Source organism: Gigantopelta aegis, chromosome 14 (assembly GCF_016097555.1).
Source record: "Gigantopelta aegis isolate Gae_Host chromosome 14, Gae_host_genome, whole genome shotgun sequence".
Lineage (NCBI taxonomy): Eukaryota > Metazoa > Mollusca > Gastropoda > Neomphalida > Peltospiridae > Gigantopelta > Gigantopelta aegis.
The window spans coordinates 27,195,051-27,221,294 of NC_054712.1; the positions used below are offsets into that span (position 1 = coordinate 27,195,051).

At 37.6% G+C, this 26,244-nt stretch overlaps 2 protein-coding genes across 3 annotated transcripts in view; one reads left to right on the top strand and one right to left on the bottom strand.

Annotated features, from left to right (window-relative positions):
* Positions 1–11,805, top strand: part of LOC121388251 (HEAT repeat-containing protein 3-like) — a 37,283-nt gene extending 25,478 nt beyond the window's left edge. Inside the window, exons 14-17 of the mRNA XM_041519518.1 lie at positions 1,164–1,249; positions 1,541–1,690; positions 3,270–3,443; positions 10,227–11,805. Coding sequence (XP_041375452.1) covers positions 1,164–1,249; positions 1,541–1,690; positions 3,270–3,443; positions 10,227–10,328 — 512 coding nt within the window. The 3' untranslated portion in view covers positions 10,329–11,805. The remainder of the gene's footprint in view (positions 1–1,163; positions 1,250–1,540; positions 1,691–3,269; positions 3,444–10,226) is intronic.
* A 9,962-nt stretch (positions 11,806–21,767) lies between these two features.
* The window catches only part of LOC121388731 (exocyst complex component 2-like), a 66,786-nt gene continuing 62,309 nt past the window's right edge, over positions 21,768–26,244 (bottom strand). For both annotated transcript variants that reach the window (XM_041520210.1, XM_041520209.1), the window contains 4 exons: positions 25,570–25,692; positions 24,569–24,630; positions 22,901–22,957; positions 21,768–22,433 (listed from right to left, as the gene is read on the bottom strand). In XM_041520210.1, coding sequence (XP_041376144.1) covers positions 22,328–22,433; positions 22,901–22,957; positions 24,569–24,630; positions 25,570–25,692 — 348 coding nt within the window. In that variant the 3' untranslated portion in view covers positions 21,768–22,327. The remainder of the gene's footprint in view (positions 22,434–22,900; positions 22,958–24,568; positions 24,631–25,569; positions 25,693–26,244) is intronic.

Here is a 26,244-nt window from a genome sequence, read left to right on the forward strand (position 1 = left end):
TATTACTAGGTCACTGTGACCTACTTTTTACGGTCTACTGCACATAACAGTAAATCCTTGTCCCGACCATATCTTGCATACAGGACATCAAACCTCACATGTGGGAACAACTTGGGATGGTGGTGTGTCCCAGACCATATCTTGCATACAGAACATCAAACCTCACATGTAGGAACAACTTGGGATGGTGGTGTGTCCCAGACCATATCTTGCATACAGAACATCAAACCTCACATGTAGGAACAACTTGGGATGGTGGTGTGTCCCAGACCATATCTTGCATACAGAACATCAAACCTCACATGTAGTAACAACTTGGGATGGTGGTGTGTCCCAGACCATATCTTGCATACAGATGCATACAGGACATCAAACCTCACATGTGGGAACAACTTGGGATGGTGGTGTGTCCCAGACCATATCTTGCATACAGAACATCAAACCTCACATGTGGGAACAACTTGGGATGGTGGTGTGTCCCAGACCATATCTTGCATACAGATGCATACAGGACATCAAACCTCACATGTAGGAATAACCTGGAATGGCGGTGTTTTGTGTACTATTACTAGGTCAAAGTGACCTTCTTTTCACGGTCTACTGCACATAATAGTAAATCCTTGTCCGGATCATGTCTTGCATACAGGACCATCAAATCGCACATGTAGGAACAACCTGGGATGGTGGTATGTTGTGTACTACTACTAGGTCACTGTGACCTACTTTTCACAGTCTACTGCACATAATAGTAAATCTTTGTCCGGACCAAATCTTGCATACAGATGTATACAGGACCATCAAACCTCACATGTAGGAACAACTTGGGATGGTGGTGCCTCACATACAATTAGTAGGTTACTGTGATACAAATAAATCAAATAATTTGTCTATATTCTGAACATGATATGGTTTTCCATCAAACTCCTGACAGGCATATCATGTACCTTGCTGGTACTCTTGTTTTATGTAATGTCTGCTTTATTGATTGGCCAAGAGATTACGGTTGCGAATTGTCAAATATTATGTCAATCGGTGCAGTCAGTCCAATATACCCTATGTTTTTATTATAATTTAATACACTGTTTTAATGGTGAGCATCAGAAAAATAATGGGTGTATTTTTAATTTTAAAAAAAACTGTCATTGTTTGCTGTGTTGTTACAGCGACAGAGAAGTTGGATCTGCTTGAGGCCGTGACCAGTGCGATGAGAGCGGTCATTCAGAAACTAGCAGAGCTGGATTCTCCAAAGGTTGGTGCTTCTATCCTTACTTGACGTACAATGAGTTATAGGATTGATTGTCTGCAGGGGCCCCTCCCCAACCCCTCCTTCCAACTAAAAAAAGTTTGTTTTGTTTAACGATACTGGAGCATTCCACAAACATCCTTTTTCTTTCCATTCTCCCAGAACTGGAAACATTCCACGATCCCAACCCAGTAGAATGTTATATAATTGTTAAACTGCCTATCTGAGTTGTGTTTTCAAAGATGGAGGTTAGACGTTATTGACGGTGTACATCAACTCTCTTCTTCTTTTGTTCAGTTTTCAGAGGTCACCCGTAATGACCTGAACTTCCTGTTTAACCTGTCACAGCACTGTGAGGACAAACAGGTGCGAGTGAATGCGATACGATGCATGTCCACCATCGGCTGCCTTCTCACCAAGAATCAACAGCTGCACACTTTATTAAAAGTAAGACATATATAAATGCACTGTTGTAGGCTAAGGGCAAGATGTAGCCCAGTGGTAAAGTGCTTGCTTGATGCGCGGTCAGTTTGGGATCGATCTCCGTCAGTGGGCCCATTGGGCTATTTCTCACTCCAGCCACTGCACCACGACTGGTACATCAAAGGACGTGGTATGTGCTATCCCCGGGACAAGCAGACTGTAAACTGGATTAAAGTCACAAACCCTAGTTTCAATCCATCAGGGCTAAGATCATATGATCTGTATTTAAGAAATTTATTTTTCTTTTGATTTTGAACTGCCCACTAAAAAATTGCATCTAAAAATAATTAAATAATAAATTAATTTAGGGCTGTATTATGGTAAGAATTACTTTTTTTTTCATTTTGGACATGCGCTTTAAAATTTAAATTTATAATTATTAAAGTACCCCTTCCCCTTTTTAAAGTAATAATCCAACTGGTCCATTAATATTCTGTCCCGGGCTAGGCTACTGGCTATCCAGAGACTTGGCCTGCGACAGACATGCCTGAAACCCTAGTGGTACATGGGCATGTTGAAGATTCTCTCTCTCCTCAACCCAGCAAAGTGACATTTCAACCCATCAAAGTGGACACTAAGTTTGGTTAGAATCGACAAACTTGTAACACATATTACATCAGACTGAAACAAGAGTCTGTGAAATATCAGAGGAAACACCCTTAAAAGTGGACTAAACCTCGTCTCCATGACCATTACTCGGAGATACGTTATTTTTAACAATACGAAAAATGCATTTCATTGGTATTGGAAATGCCAGGATGGCCAGAAACATTGTGGATAATGGACATGGATAATCTAAACGATAAAATCTAACAGGCTTCGTAGCGGTCTTTAAATTCATTGAAAGTCTTTGAATTCTTACAAGTTATAGCCAAAGCAATGATGATTTCTTTTACAGCTGCATGCATTTGATAGTTTCCAGTTACAAGGTTTAATCTGTCATGATGCATGTAAAAAAGCTCAATGTCTTGCCGTGGACAGCAACATAAATGAACTGATTTGGTATTTTTATCGCATTCTGTTGTCTTTGACTGCTGGGTGTAAGTCTTTAAAAGTCTTTGAATTTGTTTGGTCTTTAAGGCTATGAACTCTGTCTAAATTATAATACTTGATTTTAGTGTAATAGTGAAAAACATGTTGTAGTGTTTAAAAACATGTTGTAGTGTTTAAAAACATGTTGTAGTGTTTAAAAACTAATGTTCATCACTTTAATATTACCACATGTTAGCATTATGTTATGATGTGGACATTTTGCGAACGACCGGCATTGCTTTAATTACGTTCTTAGCCTGAACAAATAAACTGACAATTAAAAGAAAGTATATCAATACGTTTTTTGAAATAGTGAAAACAACACAAGTTGATGCAAGTGTTATCTTTCGAAAGTATAATCATTTGGGAGATATGAACATTGGTATACATGGTACTTTGGGGTAAAATGTGTGATTTCACATAAAAATGTTATAGTATACTTTCTTTTGATAGTCCGGTAATGATTCAGAGTTTCAATAGTGTTAAACAAATATTTTATTTTCTACTTCAGGACATGGGTGTTTTCCTGCTGGACTTGATTGGCCATGACTCTGATCTGTGGATCGTGGCAGAGGCACTGGATGCGACGTTTGATATATTTGGAGAGGACCACCTTGACCCCATTGTGGTGGAGATCGACCTTGTTGACAAACTCCGAAAGATACTGCCCATGTTGAAGTCGAGGGTCTGTAATATTATATAGACCAAACATTCAGTTTTAATAACTTTTATCTTCTTTTAACTTTTATTGTTTTAAAGTTTTTATGTTTTTTTGACAAAGAATTTTAGTTTTAAAGGCAGACCCTATTTCCTTTCAACATTACCTGTCCTTAACAAGTGCAGCTCTCCCCCCCCCCCCCCCCCCCCCCACACACACACAAGTGGTCTGGTCCGAACATCCCAACAGCCAATGGGATGGCCTAAAATTCTTCACTGTATGCTCCCTGTAGTTCCGATCATGTCACTTCAACTTTCTTCTTTTTCCTTTCGCTGTCGGGTTCGGACATGTTTTCGGACCCACACGAGTTCTGCCCAGGATGTCGTGTTCCGTGTCATGATGGGACTCGGTGTGATCGGTGTGCTAGGCTGTCGGCGGAAGAGTTTGCGGCCTACTCGAAGGTTCTTGCTACCAGAGCTAAGAAGACTGAGTCGGTTGCAGCCACAGTTTCCAGCACTCCATCGATTGCTGAATTGGTTGCTGATGTCTTGAAGAGTTTGTTACCGGTTATGCTAAAGGAGACGATGACTACCATGGCGGCTGCATCATCAGTTGTGGGTTCCGGATCAGGGGCGGATCCAGTTACGGCGGGTTCCTATCAGGGCCAGTCTACATCTTTGGTGCCGATAGTCCTTCCAGTGGCATCCTCCAAGCGGCCATCGGAAGTTACGGGTTCCAGTGAGCGGTCTTTGAAGACTGCTTCCTCCAGTAAGAAGCGAATCGAGTCCTCCAAATGGACCGAGTCATCCAAGCGGACCGAGAAGACTGTTTCTTCTACTTAACGTTTGTCCTGTGATCGATCGAAAGATTCTGGGTTGCACCGTAGCTGGGTCTATAGCTGCAGTCATTCAATGGGTCCAGCGGTTCATCCACACCGATCATAGGTTGATACGGCTTCCATCAGTACTCGATGGGACCATCCACGGTCCGTGTCTACAGTAGCGGCCAGCACTTCAGACCATCTTGCTTGTGCTAGGGTCATGAGGGACTTCCCATATGACTTTCCGGAAGATGCGTCGGTGCCTTCGAAGCTGTGACCGTAACCGATCTCTACGATCTTCACGGGCACCATGGACTATCGTCGCCGATCTTCGGCTGAAGCGGCTTCCAAAGTTTCTGAGGGTTCCAGACGGGACCGTCCACGGTTCGGTTCACCTGCGGCTTCCACTACTGCCGATTGCCTTGCCTGTGCGCAGATGAGTCTCCGGCTGCTTCCGTTATAGATACGGATTTCGCAGACCACTTGATGATGAGGGATTGCCTGGCTGCGGTCTACGACATGTTCTGTCAAGTCCACTTCAGCCAATGCATTCCAAGAAGGGCCCGACACCGATGTTTGCTTCGGATGTTCCTTGGCGGTTGGTACTTTGCAAGTTGGTGCTACCCACGATATTGCAGAAGACGTTTGCTTCTACGTTTGCCACCACGGTTCTTGCAGTTTCAAGGAGGGTCCAGGGACGGTTCCAGTGACACCTGTTTCCGGCCCTGTCTAGACATCGCCTGTCTTGATGTTTCCGGATGCGGTTCATCCTGCGGCTTTGCTTTTGCCGTTTACGTCGCCTGCGACTACTGTGGAAGGGATTTCAGCGAGTTCACCGGGTTAGCATTCTTCATACTCTTCTCGTGACCAGTCTGAGTCGTCCTCGTCTCATCGGAGTTGTGCACGTAGTCGTGCACGTAGTCGGTGTCTACGGCCTATTACGGGTCTCACGGACCGTCGTCACCAATCTTCGGCTGATGTTAGCTCGCATTATGAACAATTTCCATATGATGTTCCAGCCCCATCTGTGGTTGAAGATACAGTGTTCACAGTTCATATGACGATGCATGCTTGCCTTGCTGCTGTTATGAGATGTTACCATTACTTCCGCATTCTCTGGCACGTTCGACGAAATGTCCAGCTCCGATGTTTGGTATGGATATTCCGCCTGATGACAAACTGTTTTTCCAGTTACCTGTCGATTGTCAGTTCACCACTGTTGCTGTTGGGCCACACAACCAGTTGTGCTACGTCATCGATTCGAAGTTACATGCATTCCGGGTTGGTGCTGACGACAGAATGCATCGGTACATCTGTTGCTCAATGACGTTACCGAGATATTCAGCAGGTCGATCGCTACATCCGGTGGTGTTGCCAGTCAGTCACTACTTCCACTGTTTTACTATGGTCCATTGCGGTTTATGCCCCCACTGACGTTCACTGTTGTTTTTGCCAGAGTTTGTCTGATGCTGAGAAGATTGTCTTTGCTGCTGCATTGCATCGGGTGGTGTGCCGGTCGTGGATACCATCCATGTATATTGGGAATATAGCATGGCGGGTCGCTACGCTGTCAGTGGTTCTTGACTGTCTAACAGGATGACATTTCCGATGTCCCGGTTCCTGCTTCACTGCACTATTTGTTCATGTAGTGCAAGATGTATTCATTATGCAGTTTCTCCAGCATCTCGATTGGGTGCAAGACTTGACGCTCAGAGGTCGACTCCAACTTCATCGAATCCAGTTGTTCCTGAATTTTTACATCCAGTACAACAACTCACACTTGAAGCTTCATCTGCCAGTTGATCTGCAGCCCAGCCTCCGATGGTGGCAACGCCGATCGAATGTCTTAGACGGAGTCTCTTTGCGTCCCTTCCAAGCGACTCAACATCTCTTCGCTGATGTGTCTTTAGAAGGTTGGGGAGCTCATCTCAGTGACCAGATGCTGTCAGGGCTGTGGTCTCCAGACGAAGCTGATCTACACATCAATCTGCTGGAGATGTTAGCCGTTTACAACGCAATCCTCCAATGGCGTCCGAGGTTCATTGGAGCGTCTCTGATGGTTGCCACCAACAGTGTAACCATGGTGGCTTACATCAATCGCCAGGGTGGTACTCACTTCTACAGATGAAGTTTCGGCAGTACGACCTGGTGGACAGCCTTCCACTGCAGATCCATGCTCGACATATTCCGGGGGTGTCCAATGTCCTAGCAGACTGTCTCTCCCGTCGTCAGCTCCGCAGTCAGCCAAATAGATGTTGCATCCGGAGGCCTTTCGATTGGTGTGCAACCGTCTCTGGACACCAAACATCGCTTTGTTTGCCACACAGTTCAACCATCAGCTGAGAGTATATGTGTCCCCTTTACCAGATCCAGACGCCATAGATCTTGATGCCATGGCCATCAGCTGGGAACAGATGACGCTTATGCATTTCCACCTATAATCGTGCTGCCCAATGTGTTGCAGAGATTTCAGCAATTCCATTGTCGTCTTCTCTTGATCGCTCTAATGTGGCCAATGAGAATGTGGTTTCCAGACCTCATCAGGCTTGCCGATCCACATCCTCTGCCTCTACCAGATTGGGATCATCTGCTTTCGTATCCCACATCAAGGTTACACCATCCGCAGCCTCGCTTGTTCCAGCTACACGCGTGGACATCACCAAAGGCTTGAAGAAGAAAGGGTTTTCTTCCAAGACTTCTGCGGCTATCTTGAAGGCTCATCGCTCGCCCACTTCTGCTGCATATAATGTCCGATGGCTGTGTTTCCACCAATGGTGCATCCGGCAGAAGATTAGACCTCAGACCATTGCAGGTTACGTGTCCGTGATTGCTACGGTTTGTGATCCAGCCACTGCTACGAAGCTATCTACCATCCCTGAGATACATAAGATGATTAAGGGGTTTAAGCTGAAAGATCAAGTCCATCTCTTTCGTCCACTGAAGTGGGATTTGAATCTGGTTTTGCGGTCCTTGACATCTGCACCATATGAGCTCTAGAAAGAGTCCTCCTTAGAAGCCTTGACACGGAAGACTGTCTTCTTGCTGGGTTTCGCGACAGCTGCACATGTTTCCGAGATTCATGCCTTAGATGTGGATTTGGTTCGGTTTCACCGTGAGCGCAGTTCTGTTACCCTGGGGCTCCTTATGAACTTCGTGGCCAAGAATCAACTACCTGATCAAGTGCCTTGATCATACGTGGTTCAAGCCTTATCATCCATTGTGGGTCCGGACGATGTGGAAGACTTGTGTCCAGTGAGAGCTTGCATTATTACATTGAGAGGACTCACTCGTTCCGTCAATGCCGTTCGAGATTGTTCCTCTCCTGTCACCAAAGTTACCTGAAAGACATTACCAAGAATACTGTGTCTACATGGATCCGGTCTACGATCCTGTCTGTGTACCAGAAGGAAGGTTTGCCTGCATCTTCAGCTTCCAATCTGCATGAATTGCATGCACTGGCCGCCACCATGTCCGCCGCCACTGTACTACACCCATTCAGCACCTACTTACTGGTTGTTTTTGGGCGACGGACTCCATATTTACTAACTACTACTTGATGGATGTCTCTACAGAAGATATTGAGGGCTTTCACCATCTAGGTCCGGTGGTGGCTGCACAGACTTTGGTGAACACTAGCCGTCGTCGTTGAGGTTGCTGTTGGATTCTAGGCTGCACACTGATATGTCTATTAAATTCACAGGTGAGGACTTGCTAAGACTTTTGTTCTTTGCACTTTTACCATGCACTGGTGCTGGAACTTTCGTCTGGATAACATTTGCCTTGCACTGCACTCGGCCATATGTTTCCTAACTGTACTAACTTTTCTTTGGTGTACTGGACAGAAAACAGGTTACCTAATACCTGCATCCTTAGTGGTTCCGTCTTTCCACTTATGAGAACTAGTGTGTGATGTGGCTTATCGACTCCAGTTCCATGTGTTTCTAGAGCCGTACCTGCCACCTTTCCTGGTTATTGTTACTAACATCACCTGCATTGGTTTGTGACGGGCATCCCTTGGAGGAGGGCTTACCATGGTTGGCGTAATTCTTCCACTTGTCAGACTCCATCCAGTCTTGGGGAGATAACAGGTGCATCTGCAGATCTCATTTTCTCTCATCCTCAGGTATATGGGACAGAGCTACCCCATGAAAGAAAGCCATGTAAGAAATGTCTATCTTACATGGGATATCACGCGCTTGCATTTAACATGACATCGTTGGTAATATATGTTGTCATATTAATGTGAGGTGGTGACGTGAGGTCATTAGACAGTTTTAAATTAATATTTTGTTATTAAAACCTTCATTTTAAAAGCTATCTTGTTAATTTGTAGTGTTAAATTTTATTTACACATGAAACTAACACGGCAAATACGATAGTGTAGTTTATTTATGACAAAATGATCAAATAAAAAAGTTACTTGTTCAGCCATCTTTGTCTGTTCGTGTAAAATAATGGTTTATTTACCGAATGAATGAGAGAAAAAGACTCCATCATATGCGGTCATGTGGGATTGAAAGAGTGCACCATTGGTGGTGAAATTTCCACCACCGAGGGTGTACTTTTTCTATCCCACATGACCGCATATGATGGAGTCTTATAATCCACCGCCATCTGTTGAATGCTGCACTTGTGAGGACAGGTAATGTGGAAAAAAATGGAGAAAACTTGAAGTGTTTTCTCTTTTATAGATACATTACCTGTCCTCAAAGATTTATTCCCGCCCAAGTCTCCCCACTTCCTGTTCTCAGTTGATGCACTCATGGAAAAAGAAGGAAGTTGAAGTCATATGACCAGAACTACAGGGAGCATACATTGAAGAATTTTAGGCCATCCCATTTGCTGTTGAGATGTTTGGACCAGACCACTTGCGTGTGTGTGTTTGGGGGGGGGGTGCACTTGTTGAGGACAGGTAATGTATCTATAAAAGAGAAAACACTCCAAGGTTTCTCCAGTTTTAAAACACTAAGGCATAGTTTTGACTATTAGAGCCGTTTTTGATAACTGAAATCATACTTTACTTAGATTTTATTGTATAGATTATCCATTTCCGCACATTTGGAGTGTTTTTGGTCATGCTTGTGATTTTAATATCACAAAAGGCATTCCTCATATTTTTAAAAATGCATGTGCGTCTGAAAAGTAACAGTAGAGTTTTAGTCTATTTTTAGAGGGTATTTCACCATTTCAAAGTCACACACACTCAGCTGTAATTTTATCCAAATTTGTTACATGTTTGTAGATTAACTAAAACTTAGTGTGCATTTTCATGGGCTGAAACTAGGGTCTGTCCCTTTAATTAAAATCTTATTTATTGTTAGTTCTTGTCATATCTGAAGCTGGGCGCATATTTTCAAAGCTATCTTAGCACTGCGATATCATAAAATCGTCAGGGGCTATGATGTGTCATAGTGACTTCATAGCCTATTACAGTTTAACTGGAATTTACCTAACAATTAGTTCATACTTCAGAAATAATATATATTAAGAAGTAAAAATAAAGTTTGAGGTATTACAAACATTAGAACGACGAAAAACATTTGACATTTAATGATATTTTAACCAAGGAAGTGTATTTAAAATATAATTTTAATTGTTAAAAATGTTTTTGCAAATGTCTCATTTTATTGGCTCCACTAACATGTTGCCTATAGAACTACATTGGCAATAGTAAAACTACCACCTACATCAGTAAATTGAAAAAGAGTATGGTTTGCATTTGGTGAAGTTTGAATAGAAATAAATACATGTAGGCCTATTGCCAATAAAACTAAATTTGCTACAGTAAAATTATCAATCTATATCAGCTAATCAGAAAACTTGATAGGGTTATCCCTTAAATTATTTACATTAAGCAAATAAAATAAAATTTGCATCGGTAAAACCATCAATCTATATTATATTAGAAAATTGGAAAACTCAAAAGGGCTATCCCTTAAATGATTTGCAACTGGCAAATTTTGCATAAAACTAAATGCCTGTCTTTTCAGATTAACAGCCAGCGTGAAAACCTTGGTGAACACTACCCTGTGATTTCCACTGCTAAGACGAACCTCGTGCGCTTCATCAAATACAAGTCGTCACAACACTGACTCGACTCACACGATTTTGTCTTCCTCTCGGTCATCTTTCCTTCCTTTCATTTTTTAAAGATACTTAAATGTATGCAATCACTTTCCTGCATGTCAAATAAGCTTGCATTTCTCCAGCCCTAAAGGTGCACTTTCACCATTTGACTTGAAGTAACAATCTGCAGCATGCTGTTTGATTCTATATTCAGAGTGAAGACAGTGGTGTTGTGAGGTGATATGGTGTGTTGATAAGGGATGAAATATAATGCCTTCTCCCGTCCAAAGAAGAAAAATCTACACCATAATTCTAATATTAGATTAATATTTCTTGTAGTTAAAATATTTTAATGGCCATGATTTTATTGGATTGAGGGGGTGGGGGGTGGGGTGGATTTAGCTCAGTTGGTAGAGCGCTCATTTGAAGTGCTTGGGTTTTAGGATTGACACTCGGCAGAACCATTGGATTTTTCCCCATCCCAACCAGTGACTGGTGTATCAAATATGGTATGTGCTGTCCAGTCTATGGGAAAGTACATATAAATGATCCCTTACTGCTAATGGACAAATGTAGCAGGTTTCCTCAGAATTACCAAACATTTGACAATGATGGCCAATGATTAATTACTAAGTGTGTTCTAATGGCGTCATGAAACAAAAATGGACTTTTAACTTATGGGATCAGTTACATTTTGGATACAGTGATTAATTTACCACCTCACCCCGATGCCTTTTGAGTCGTGAACATACAGTTAATCAGATAGGGAAATGGGAACTTCCAATGCTTTGTATTCCATTTTAGCTTGTAGTTTAACAGTCACATGCTGCAAATTGTTATTAAAAGTTATATTGTTAGAATGCACCTACCCTTCTATCTAGTTCTGTCCTCTATTTACCAACGTCAAGTCAAAACCAAGACATCATTTTTATGGTGTAATTTTCTACATGCTGAGTGGTCTGATAAAATACTTTGAGCACCTAAAGTGTTCACAATAATTATGCATGCAATTTATCTCATTTTAAAATATTAAGGAGTTTTTATATGCCACATACTATAACTTTTTATAAAAATATTTTTAGGGGTTTGTTATTGCATGGAATAGTTTCGTATCCATTTTTATTAAAACAAAAAATATTCTTGTACTCTTCAGATGTCATTACTGAAGGGAGAAAAATCTTTAATATTCTTGGCTGTATTGCCATAAGCAGCCAGGTCCAAAGAAATTACAATATTGTTAATTTGCTGCAGGTATGTTACTGAATTGTTTTGTACTATGACATTGTCATAAAGGTATTATTTTAAACTGTAGCTTTATCAGTCCTGTTAACATTTGAGAATGAGTGAGAGTCAGCAGATCATTCTCGTGAATAGTTAATGCTACAAATAGTGGTGTTAAGTACTTAGACATTATGCATTCAATTCATACATCTACTTGTAAGACAGATGGAAAATGGAGGAAATTGTTTTGCACAAATGATATTAAAATAAAAATCAATTTTTTATTTGTTTTGTTTTTAAGATTTTCTAGCTCGATAAAAGAAGTTTGTTTTGTTTACTGACACCACTAGAGCACATTGATTTATTAATCATCAGCTATTGGATGTCAAACATATGGTCAGTTTGACAGTCATAGAGATGAAACCTGCTACGTTTTTCCATTAGCAAGGGATCTTTTATATGCATTATACCACAGACAGGATAGCACATAACACAGCCTTTGATAAACCAGTCGTGGTTCACTGGCTGGAGTGAGAAATGGCCCAATAGGCCCACTGACTGGGATCGATTCTAGACCGACCGCACATCAAGCGAGCGTTTCCCCACTGGGCTACGTCCCGCCCTTTCTAGCTCAAAAGATTAAATGGTGAATCACCTGTTGCATGCTTTTACCACCTTTAGTTCTAGATCTTCATCCTTTGTGGGTACTCGTTATTAAAAAGTGTTCACAACTAGAATGGCAAAGCTATGCTATAGTGCTGTCAGAAATAGAATAAAAATGATTTTTGTCGATTATTTCTTACACATTAAACAGACAAGTAAATATTTTGTCAATATATATTTAATTATAATCTACCTAATTTAGCATTTACTTGTTTTGACTCTCACTGATGTACAAGGTGATGTTTACTCTTGAAATTAAAAGAAATATATCAGTAAACAGGTGATTTGTGAACTTTATTGGAACACACTATAACAAAGTTTGGTCAACATATGTCAATTTCATTGCTGTTACAATATGTGAGGGACCCTTTCTGATTATGTTTTACCCCTATTCCTCTCCAAAACTAAATATTTATAGACATTTATAAGTAACTTTTGAGCAAAACTGTCAAGAACCATTTTGAGTTTGTGATCTATTTTCCAGTATTAAAGGTGCTATCTCAGAGTTGCATAATGACAGCTCTATTGCAAATCATGTTTTTATTAAATTTTGCTTTAACATTTAAAGACTACACCTTTAACTATATGATCATGATTATGATTATAGGAAATGATTTTATCTACTAGTAGAAAATACATTTTTATTGGAGAATCTTTATCACAAACAGATTATCACATATAACTTCTAATATAGCACCTTTAAGTGGTTGCAAGATAGTGTACATTTGTACTGTATTTATATTGAATTTATATTAATTAAATATGCTGGTCAAAATTAATAATTTATACTGCAATTCAAAATAATCAGTTATCTTGCAGTTTTAAATTAAAAGTTTGTTTAGGGTAAATGAAATTGACACATATCCATCAAAATGTGTTATAGTCTGTTCCAATAAAGGTCACAAATCTCCTGTTTACTGACATCTTTATTTTAATTTCAAGAATAAACACCACCTTGTACATCAATGAGCGCCCAAAAAGGTAAATGCTAAATTAGGTAGAGTATCATTAAATAGGTATTTACAAAATATCTACTTGTCAGTTTAATATTAAAGAAATAATTGATGAAAATCATTTTTATTCTGTTTCCTGAGGCCACACATTTGAGGAACATTCATGCCTAAAAGTCAACCATTAAACAATTCAAGAGTAACTAAATAGTGGAGCAGCAGAGACCACCAATTTTCAAGATCGTCCAACCTGGAGTTAACATAAGTTGAGATGCATCAAAATGTTCGTCTTCAGGTCAGGATTCAGGAAACCAATGTTGACATTGTGGAAAATTAGTGTGGGCTGAGAATGTTGAGGTTGAAAACCCATGTTTTGAGGTGAACGAATAAGAAAAAGGAAAAATGCAAAAGTCCAAAGCATTTACATACAACTGGTTTAATTTTAACTTTTTGAGGCCTAAATGAGTTTTATCAAATGCAGCATAACCATATCAACTAAAGTTACTGTATTTGTTTGTGTGTATGGCATTACATAAGAAAGAAAGAAGTGTTTTATTTAACGACGCACTCAACACATTTTATTTACGGTTATATGGCATCAGACATATGGTTCAGGACCACACAGATTTTGAGAGGAAACCCGCTGTCGCCACTACATGAGCTAATCTTCCGATAGGCAGCAAGGGATCTTTTATTTGCGCTTCCCACAGGCAGGATAGCACAAACCATGGCCTTTGTTGAACCAGTTATGGATCACTGGTTGGTGCAAGTGGTTTACACCTACCCATTGAGCCTTGCGGAGCACTCACTCAGGGTTTGGAGTCGGTATTTGGATTAAAAATCCCATGCCTCGACTGGGATCCGAACCCAGTACCTACCAGCCTGTAGACCGATACCCTGCCACGACGCCGGTATGGCATTACATAAGAAGAATTATGCTTAAAAGAATGTCTTCAAGCAACAAATGTGTACCGGTATGCCACAGCAAAAAGTTTAAACATGATATTTAATATCTTGAATTAAAATATCAAATTGTTAGGCACTGAAGAATACAGAAAAGATTTAGAATCAAAATAAATTCAGTTCTGACTAAAGTAGTGTCGGAAATAGAATAAAACTGATTTTCTTCGATTATTTCTTTCATATTAAACTGACAAATAAATATATTTTAAATATCTATTTAATGGTACTCTACCTAATTTAACATTTACTTGTTTGGGCTCTCATTAATGTACAAGGTGGTGTTTACTCTTGAAATTAAAAGAAATATGTCTGTAATTTGTGCACTTTATTGGAACAGACTATAACATATTTTGATAGACATGTGTCAATTTCATTTACCCTTAAACAAACTTTTAATTTAAAACTGCAAGTTAACCGAGTATTTTGAATTGCAGCATAAATTATTAATTATTATCAGCATATTTAGTGAATATAAAAGTACATTAGAAATTTACACAATCTTGCGACCACTTAAAGGTCCTATATCATAGTTATATGTGAGCATCTGTTTGTGAAAAAGATTCTCCAATAAAAATGTATTTTCTACTAGTAGATAAAATAAATTTGTTAGAATCATTTATGGGCACACAGTTGAAGGTGTAGTGTTTAAATGTTAAAGCAAAATTTAATTTTAAAAATTATTTGTAATAGCTATCATTATGCTCCTTTAATACATAGCACCTTTAATACCGGTATTATAGATCACACACTCAGAATGGTTCTTGACAGTTTTTCTCAAAATTACTTAGAAATAGTTTGGTTTTGGAAAGGGATAGGGGTAAACTGTCATCAGAGAGGTCCCTCACATATTGCAACAGCAATGAAATTGATAGTGGATCAAAATTTGTTATAGTCTGTTCCAATAAAGAGCACAAATCACCTGTTTACTGACATCTTTCATTTAATTTCAAGAGTAAACACCACCTTGTACATCAATAAGATCCCAACAAGTAAATGTTAAATTAGGTAGAGTATCATTAAATAGATATTTACAAAATATTTATCTGTCAGTTTAATATGAAAGACATAATCGATGAAAATCAGTTTTATTCTATTTCCGGCACTACTTTAGTATTTGACCAATATGTGACACGTGTATGACCAAACATTGTTGAATCTGAAATGTTAACCATAATATGCACAGCAAACTAGCCAACTCTTGTAGTGAAAACTACCATTCACTGAGAAACATAACTTCAGTTTAGTCTCTGTCATTATCTACAGCTTGCTATGGTCAATGGGTTAGAGCACTGGTTTTATTAAAAAAAGTTCATCTGTTCATAAATGCAAATACAACTGTAGTAGTACATGCCTGACCATCCTCTTATGCAATCTGCTGAACAACTATTTAAATTGTTAAGAAGTTCAAGAGCTGTTGGCGACAGATTCATTAGAATTCCAATCTTAGGTTATCTCCTATTATATTGCAATGTTGGCATTACACAATACCATCAAATAGCTAACATATTGAGACACGTAAAGATAAAAAAAAATCTCCATATAAGAGGTAGTTTTTCATCAGGTAAGTTTTTCACAATGAAGACCGTTCAAAGGAACGCCATACTTTTTGTAGTCTGTGTTGTTTCCAAAGTTGGCAGTGTAGATGGGGAAATGTCAAGTGATACAGGGATAAACCATGCAATGCTAACATGCTTACCAACAGGGCCCAACATGGCCCGTTGAGAAGTAGATTTACTAGAAAGTACCACTGCACCTTACTGGATGAGAACTAGGACATCGGCATCAAAATAGGACATTGCTCTATTGTCAGCAGCCCTCCTAGAAGCATCAATGGTATGCATTATCATTCTCTTATATAGACCTCTTTTTGTTCCTTTCTAAATGTTTTAATTATTTTTATTAGCCCAAAAATGTTGATAGTGTCAGGGATGGGGCCCTGAATCACTATCTTACAGATAATGTTGAATATAAATAAATAAATATGTTCAGATTGATTGTACATTTTTTCCATAGAAAGAGGGAGAGAGAGGGAGAGGGAGCGGGAGAGGGAGAGGGACAGGGAGAGAGAGGGAGAGAGAGGGAGAGAGAGAGAGAGAGAGAGAGAGAGAGAGAGAGAGAGAGAGAGAGAGAGAGAGAGAGAGAGAGAGAGAGAGAGAGAGAGAGAGAGAGAGAGAGAGAGAGAGAGAGAGAGAGAGAGAGAGAGTGAGTGAGTGAGTGAGTGAGTGAGTGAGTGAGTGTGTGAGTGAGTAAAACAGGACAGCAAGACAGTTTTAACATTAAAAAAACACATGCACATACACCAGCACGCAACATAACTTGATAACAATTGTATACATGTGATTAGTTAAGCATACATGCACATACACCAGCACGCAACATAACTTGATAACAATTGTATACATGTGATTAGTTAAGCATACATGCACATACACCAGCACGCAACATAACTTGATAACAATTGTATACATGTGATTAGTTAAGCATACATGCACATACACCAGCATGCAACATAACTTGATAACAATTGTATACATGTGATTAGTTTCCTATCAGTTGTATTATAGTTTATTAATGTTCTGTGATACTGTGGGAAGTAGATGTTTTATTAAATTACTATATATTACATCTGTTGCTGGAGATGAGAGGATTTAAATAATAATAATAATATAAAAATTATTATATTAAATATTTTCATCTAATAAATGAAAAGTGACCACTTGGTAAAAATATTGCTAAGACTGTTCTTACTAAAATATAAATGTTTTTCTATAGAGTATTTTTATTTAATTTCTTTTTTAAAATGAATAATACAGTTGTATTTAACTTAACATTTTGTACTTTACATTTATATATGAAATACTTAGCTAGAAGTAGCAAGAGATCAAAGATATTATCTGTTTTAATGTTGTCTTTAAATCCAAATATGACTAGTTCGAGAGACAGTTTTAAGTTACATAAATGATTACAGTACTTCGATAACCAGTTACATTCCCAAAAAAGATGTTCTATTGTTTCTTTATTTACATTACAAAAGGTACATGTATGGACATTTTCATGATTAGACTGCATATGTGGAATGTCAGTAACACATGTTGCCTTTTGTTGTTCACCTGAACAGTTTTGTCACATCCACCATCACTAATAAACAATGTCTGGTCTGGTTGTAACAGTAGCATATTTTTTGACATGTACAAAGTAAAGAACTTTGCCAGGCTGGAATGCAAATCATGTTGCACAAGATGCTTTGATTCTGTCAGACACCACGTGTATTTGTTGGACAGGGTTATACTGCTTTTAAGAGTAAGCACTACATTTATAAGGTTGAAAAACCTTTTGAAAACCTGTTGGAATGGTTCTGATGTGACAATTTGTAAAGGATTATTCATCATTTCAATACATACAGGCTGTTTGTCAAATAACACTGCATCACACTATGTGAGAGATGTCACTGTTTCCTAACCACAGAGTGCTTCCAGATATGGCAACCACAGAGATTTTGCTAATAGTCTTTCCATTTTGTGCAAACATACTAAATGGAACAGGTTCATTTCCATGACATAAATCTTGCTGGTGGAACCTTTTTCACAACTGACAGCGAGAAGGTACATAATAATGACAGTTGCTATCCATTGTTATGTTCTTCTTTATCTTTACTATCTTGTTTGCAAAAAATAGAAGTATTTCTCAGCAACAGTCAAAATGTTCTTTATCGTACATGTAAGAAAAAAGAATTCTCCTGGAACAAGACATTGTTTATCAGACCCAAGTGGTTATGGAAGTAACAAAGCTGCTCAGTTAAGGCCAATATGTGTTCTTGGTCTTTCACAAATGCAATCTAATCAAGAGAAGGCCAATTTAAGAACTGAAGCTTTTTGGAGGTGTGCTGACAACTTATTGACGTCGAGTCCTGACACTAAACATCCTCACACTTCTCATCCGCCACCATGCAGAGATACTTGCCAGCACAGTTTATTCCTTAAAAGGACTATCTTCAGTTTACGGTCATTGTAACGTGTTTCAAACTCGTAGAGCCTTTATAACAACTACAATTAAATATTAAATATCTTTCGGGTTTGGAATATCGGGGTCTACATATGCAATGTGTTCCCATTATCCTAATGTTTGTAGTAGCTCACACTTCATGTTACTTCCTAAAAGATCTTGTTTTTTCTGTACGTGGGAGGTAAAATCCAGTTTGGACAACTACAGACCTTAGGATGACCACAAACACATTGTGTTATCCACAAACACTGATGTTCTAAACTACATGTAGAAAACAGGAAAATGTATTTAAAGTTGTAAAAAGGCTGTGTTTATCTACATGTATTAGTCGGAAACAATGACAGTAAACTCAGGACAGTCTCTTTAACAAGTCACGTTGGTAAGCATGCCAGTCTGGTAAAGTTTACCCCTATTCGTGAGATACATGGTCAATTGACATTTTAAATTCCCAGAGAACACTGCTTCTTCCAGTGATTATTGCCTGATATGTGTTACAACAAACTCTTTGTTTGGACATATGCATTGTGTTTAATGGTACGGAATGCTTCTACATAATGACAACTTGAAAGCTTTGTGAACAAAACAGCAATTAGTGTCGAGTATGGCATATTGTTGAGACTCTGTCACAAAAAGGACGATTCCTTTGAACAATCTTCATTGTTAAAATTGTGGGGGAAAAACTACCCCTTACAAAATACAGTTTTCAGCTGCATGTTTCTTGATATCTTTACCAGTTGATGGTATTGTAATTGATGACATATTAGATCCAACATAATCTGAGACTAAGTCATCATGCATAACTAGTGAGTTACAGCCCCTAACTTCTTAACTATTAGTGTTTGTTGCTGAGCAACTTAATACATGTAGTTATTTAGAAGATTGCAAATACCAAGCAAATGGTCATGTATGTTCTGTGACATGCACCTGTGAAGCATCAGCCAAGGATTTGTTATGAAAACTAGCACTCTAACCCATTGACCATGTAGACACAGCAGACTGTAGATAATAAAAGTAATTAAACTGAAGCTGCACTTCTCACTGAACAGACCTAATTTTCACTAAAAGAGATGGCTAGGTTTTGCTGTGCATGTTGGAACTTTTTAGATTCTATAATAGTTGGTCATACACTTGTCATACTTTGGTTATATACTTGTCATACTTTAGTCAGTACTGAATTTATTTTGATTCTAAATCTTTTCTGTATTTTTCATTATCTAACAATTTGAAATTTTAATTCAATAAAATGTTATATCATTCCTAAACTTTGTTGCTTTTGGGTGTCATATTTCTTATGTAATGGTAATTCATAAGTAAATTTAGTTGATATGGTCATTCAGCATATAATAAAAGTTATTTAAGCCTAAAAGAACAATTAAAAATTAATAATTAGACCTGTTCTTTGCATATACTTAGTAATTTTTACTTTTTTGTATTTTTTAATCCAAAATGCGTTTTCCACCCCACATTTGTCAGCTCACTCTAACTTGCCACAATGTCAACATTGGTTTCCTGAATCCTGACCCCAAGACGAACATTTTGATATATCTCAACCTGTGTTGAACTCGGAGTTAGACTATCTTGAAAACTAGAGGACTTTTTTGCTCTCTGCTGCTCCACTAAAACCATCACTTAACCAAATATTAACGCAGCTTATGCTAAATAAGCTTTGCAAAAGTATCAAAATATTCCAAGCGCAAATTAGAATGATGTCCCACAAATGAAGGAGCCAAATGTATTGGGGAAAAGTCATATAATGAATTTAAGCAAACTTTAACTATGTTGACAACATCAGATAGCCAGACGAAAATCGTAATTCTATTGATTCGTATTGTGCACTGTGTGCAAACCAAAATCACTGTGCTTAGCAATGATGGTTTCAGATAATGCCTTTCAATACAATGCTGAAAACTGCTGAACATTCAAATAAGTTTCAGATACAAAAGAAAATCTAAAACAAAGATCAAATTTTTGTGACAAAACATACATGTGTATGAATGTCCTTTTATTGCACATAATATACATATATATATATTTTTTAGAAATTATTCAAATGATAAAGCAACTGATGCTTCTGGTATATAAAAAGTGAATATAATATATACTTCACATATTTATTGCACAAGTTTATTTTGCGCAATAATATATACCACAAGACTGCATAGCGGTCGAGTGGTATGTTCTTTCGCAAAATAAATGAGTGCAATAAATAGGAAGCGAAAACACTGTATGTGAAGTTCTGTATTTATTACATACCTTCTTTTATGTTTTACAAAATCGGTTTTTAATTTAACGTCATAACAACACTTTGTTAAATCTATGATCAAAACTTCTTTCATGGATTTACTTAATGTTAAGAATCATGCTCTGCGGCAGCCTTGTGTAATGTTTCAAATACAATGTGACGTCATTTGTCAATCATATATGATGTCAGTAAATAAAAGGTGCTAACTGCAGTAAAAAGAAAAGGGGAATTCCCCATTTAAAAGTTCTAGTCCATATTACACATATGTGCGATACAAAATAAATTTATCACACGGTTTCAAAATGTCTTTATCACTATAGTAAGATTGAATTGGTATGTAATATATATATATATATATATATATATATATATATATATATATATATATATATATATATATATATATACATATACACATACACATACACACACACACATATATACATACATACATACATACATACATATATATATATACACATACACGTACATACATGTATACACATAGTTTCTTGCTATTTGTCCATTGTCTACTAGAAAGAATGCTTAAGCACAATTTTAAAGTAACTGATCTGTGATATAACACAAAACTTCAACACTGGTAAATTTATTCCAACTTCACCTTAACTCAGGCCCACAGGCAGAGAGGGGTCAGTGGTTTAGTTACATAACATAATTATCATAAAATTTAATAATGAGTGTTGCTCCATATTTACGTCAATGATTGCATAAAAGCACAAGCTTAGGTCATATAAGCTGAAATAAATGTCAAGGACAAGTAAATGCATGATTTGCCTACTGAACAACTATCGTATATCTTCGCCTGTAAGTCGATCTCGGTAGTGTACACAAAATGTGAGCAATACACATTAATTAGCTTCAGATGTGTTGTGCGATTGCTGTTGCTAATTTTACCACGTATATCTTACAATTATATACAATAATATACAATGTACATATTAGGCTCTTAACAAGTTAGCAGTATGCCTATTGTTGCCCGTTAAATTGTGGCATTAATAGTGTACATGTAGACTACAGGGCCCCATTCTATGAAGTAATATTAGTGTTAAGATCATCTAAAATTTGAGGTGATCTTAGTGCTAAGATCGCTTAGTGAAACGGGGCCCAGATGTATATTAAGTGATTATGTATTAAAATAGTCATTATTATTTTCAAAATTAGATTATCATTATCTATAGAGAATACTACATGAGTGGCCGTTAGACACCATTTATCTCACAACGAGTTGTTTTAAAATGTATCTAACGAGCAAAAGCAAGTTTGATACGTTTTTAAACGAGTTGTGAGATAAATGATATCTAACCGACACAAATGTATTATTCTATTTCTTACATATTCTCAAAAACCAGGTTTTGCATCTTTTTTGACTAAAAGTTATTTACAGCCATTGCATTTGTTGCTAACTTGCACGTCACAGACCCATGATTGTCAGGTTAACTATACATCACAATACAATCGATTTCCATCATGTAGTGTTTCATTGGATGTATGGCAGTGGTGACCTGGTCATCACCTAGGAGCAGCCAGTCAAATATCTTCTAGATATACACTATTAATGCCACAATTTAACAGGCAAAAGTGATTCTCAACACAACGGTCTCATATAATTTCGCTGTGCTATGATGGTGCTAGTTGCATGAGCAGGGACAAAGGGGTGTGTAGTGCCTCATCCAGGAACATTCTGGCCGGTTGATTCCACATGTATGTTGCTTTATCCATCGACTGCATCTCATTGTAGTTGATTCTCTTGAATGTCAATGTGTGTTAATCCCTTTGCATTTCTTTTGGTGTTCAGAATATATATAACTATGACAGTACGAGTTTTGAGTATCAAACATCTTTGCTTTTGATAAGACTCCCTGGTCATACACCCCAACCCCCATACTCAATAACTTGATCATAATAGTATGTCTTGGTACTGATTTGATAATGTACAGAACTATGACAGAATAAGTTTTGAGTATCAATCTGCTCTGCTCTTGATGAGACTTCCTTTCACATCCGGCTGGAAACACATCAGTTGGAATCTCATACGGGATTTGAACTTGCTCAGCAATTCGTTACCTACTCTGAAAAGTAATGTCATACTTAAAATTTAACTTAAATAATGTTACAGCGAAACCCAGCAAAACTGGACCCTCAGTAAACTGGAATTCACTCAAAATCGGACGTTTTTCAGTTCATTTTAAAATATCAGTACAGAACTTAACCTCTCTAAACAGGACACTCCTTAAAAGTGGATTTTTACTTGGATTTCCAGTTTAAGAGTGGTTTCACTGTTTATCCATAGTTTTCAAAATAAATGATAACCAAATTCCAGTAAAAACATCCTCTGCAGAAAACATTGTTAATTAATTTTGATAATTGTATGTGTAAACATTCTTTGGAAAATTCTTATTTACGAATAGTCCTATGAATATTACCACATAAATATTTTAGAATACTTAATAAAAGGAGTCGTTGTAAAAGCAGAACCACAATGCTAACTAATTCTATTTTACAAAAGCAGCAACATGAAAAAAGTCTTATTACTTACTGTTGATCATTTGAGCTTAGATTAGGTATGTGTTTGAATGCATCCTCAAAACAAGTGCTAGAAAATAAAATGTACATTATAAACTCAGGCTGAGATCCTCTAAATAAATAAAACAAGAGTACCAGTGAGGTACATGATACGCCCATCAGGAGTTTGATGGAAAACCACATCTATATTAATGAATATATTACGGGTATGTTTCAGTTCTAATTATATGATATTTTTGCAATGGGATGGATGAACAGTTTGTTTTGGACCAACCACCATCTCAAGTTGTTGCTACATGTGACATTTGATGGTCCTGTATGCATCTGTATGCAAGATATGATCTGGACAAGGATTTACTGTTATGTGCAGTAGATTGTGAAAAGTAGATCACAGTGACCTAGTAATAGAATGCGACACACCGCCATCCCAAGTTGTTCCTAGATGTGAATTTGATGGTCTTGTATGCAAGATATGGTCTGGACAAGGATTTACTATTAAATGCAGTAGACCGTGAAAAGTAGGTCACAGTGACCTTGTAATAGTATGCGATACACTGCCATTCCAAGTTGTTCCTAGATGTGAATTTGATGGTCTTGTATGCAAGATATGGTCTGGACAAGGATTTACTATTAAATGCAGTAGACCGTGAAAAGTAGGTCACAGTGACCTTGTAATAGTATGCAACACACTGCCATTCCAAGTTGTTCCTACATGTGAGGTTTGATGGTCCTGTATGCATCTGTATGCAAGATATGGTCCGGTCAAGAAAAAGTTAACAGAAGGACGGACAATGCCATACCATAGATGTTTGTATAATAAGACAAACAGAGAAACATGAAAAACTACTGTGCAATATTTGATTCAGTAGGTCAGCCGACTTTTTATTAATAGAACCTAAATAAGTAATATTTATTGATGTGTATGGTTTCTATGCGAAAGCTCTGTTTCCCAAGACAACTGATTTTGGGTGTTGGGACATATTATTTAAAAGTTTGTTTTGTTTAACGATATCACTAGAGCACATTGATTTATTACTCATCAGCTATTTGATGTCAAACATTTAGTAATTTTGACATATTATCAAAAGAGGAAACCTGCTATATTTTTCCACTAGTAGCAAAGGATCTTTTATATGCACCATCCTACAGACAGGATATCACTTACCACAGCCTTTGATATACCAGTCGTGGTGTACTGGCTAGAAGGAGAAATAGCCTAATGGGCCCACCAGCGAGGATCAATCCTAGACTATACGTGCATCACATGAGCACTTTACCATTGGGCTATCTCCCGTCCTCAACTACAAATCAACTTAAATATTGCTTTACTCAACAAAGATATTTGGGTGAGGCAAGCATGTTTCAGATAGGACAAGTAAAAGGACAGGCATTTTTCCTACTAAGGCAAAAGGCAGTATGTGGTAAATTAACAATTTCAACAAAATAATGTTTTATGACTTCAATCCATCTGATAAACGCCTTATTATACAGTTGAATGGTTTGGTTTGTTTATGTTAATTTGGCAATACTGTTTCCCGGATTCTTATTTAAAATGTCACAATTCATACATTGACTTACTTTGTATCAACTTTCTTTTGTCTTAGCAGGACAAGTGAATACTGGAAGTTAAGATAAGAGTTTTGGGAGTTGTTAAGACAAACAGCTCTTTGTTTCTTCTCACCTTGTTGCGTTTGTCTTGTACAGAGTCACGGCATCTTGGAGAGCACACAAATCTAGGTGAGCCTGGAAGTAAACTGCACTGTTCAAAAATATAGTTGTCTTTTTTCAATTTCTCTTTACATGTATTTTGTTTAAAAATAAATAAATAAAGACCCAGCATCACATATCCTTACATACAGTTTACAAAAACATGTTTTGTTAAGCTTGAGGTTATAAGATAAAGAGATTATTACCCTTGTGTAGTTTGGTATCGTCAGCATCATATATTAGGAATAAAAATAATGCATTATGCCTGCCAGAGACTCGCATAATACAATGTTTATTCCTTGTACATGATAATGACAATATGAAAACACACACTAATATTAACTGTATGTATCATAGTATGCCATACTCCACATCATCCCAGTTCCTAAATGTGGCAGCAGGAGTTCTAAACTGATCACCTGTCTGCAACCTTTGTCAACATTAAATGCTGAGATCCCTTCACACTAATCCAGTAAACACATTTCACTTATGGAACTTTAATGTTTACTGTTAAGACTATTGTACTGTACACTATGTTGTACTCAAATATCATGGATGGATACATATTCCACATACCATAAACAATTTTTATGGAACATAATCCCCCTTTCAAAGTCACCGTGACCTTATTTTACTGGGTTGTATGAAAGGATATTTCTTTTCTCTCTAGCTTTTTAAAAGAACTGGCTCTAACTAGCTTCATTTATTTATGAATTAAAAAAAGAAATATAATTTTGAAAAAATTACATAACTGTTGACAAACACCCTTCTTCCCTTTCCATATCAATTTGAAATGCTTACCATGTCACCCAGTTGCCTAGAGGATAAATTAATTGTTAAATGGCCCCAAACCACTGCTAGGTACACCTGACAGTGCTAAATAAGCTGTAATGGCATTGGCTTATGTCAGATATACTATGTGAAACAAAAGGTGAGTGGAAGTAAGATCTAGTTTCAATCAGTTTACATGTTTACCTGAATAGCACCATTATTGTTAAAACCATCGGAACACTGAATGAGTCGGGTCATCTCATCACAAACCGCTTCAATCACTCTGCCCATCACCCGCGAAACAAACTTCGGAAATATGGAGAATACCTGCAAACCAATAATTGGATTATTTACACACTAGGGGCGGGACGTAACCCAGTGGTAAAATGCTTACCTGGTGTACAGTTAAGTCTGGGATCAATCACTCAAATCGTAATGGACATTATCAGCCATCCTGCTTTATTACTGTAAGTAATTCTGTAAAATCCTTGATTATGTAGACTTTCCCATCTAAGATCACAAAACTGACCAATTACGTAGTCCCAAATAAAATAAAATTATCACTTCTGTATTGGGAGTGGTCATTTTTGCTCGAACGTACCCTACAAATACGCCTAATAATATGCATTTTTTCTTTGGATTTTTTAAAAGAGAAAAATACTATAACTCCATTTCGTTCTATTGATGCAAATTGAAATATATTTAGTTAAATAGTTTATTATACTATCAAGTCATTTATGTTGTTTTACAAGTCAGGTTGATGAAAGCGAAGCGCCTTGTCATAAATTAAAGCGTTTGTTTACACTGTGCATAGAGGAGTTGGACGGAGCTAACATCACTTCGCCCCAAGCTATACCACCAGACATCACAAAAACAAAA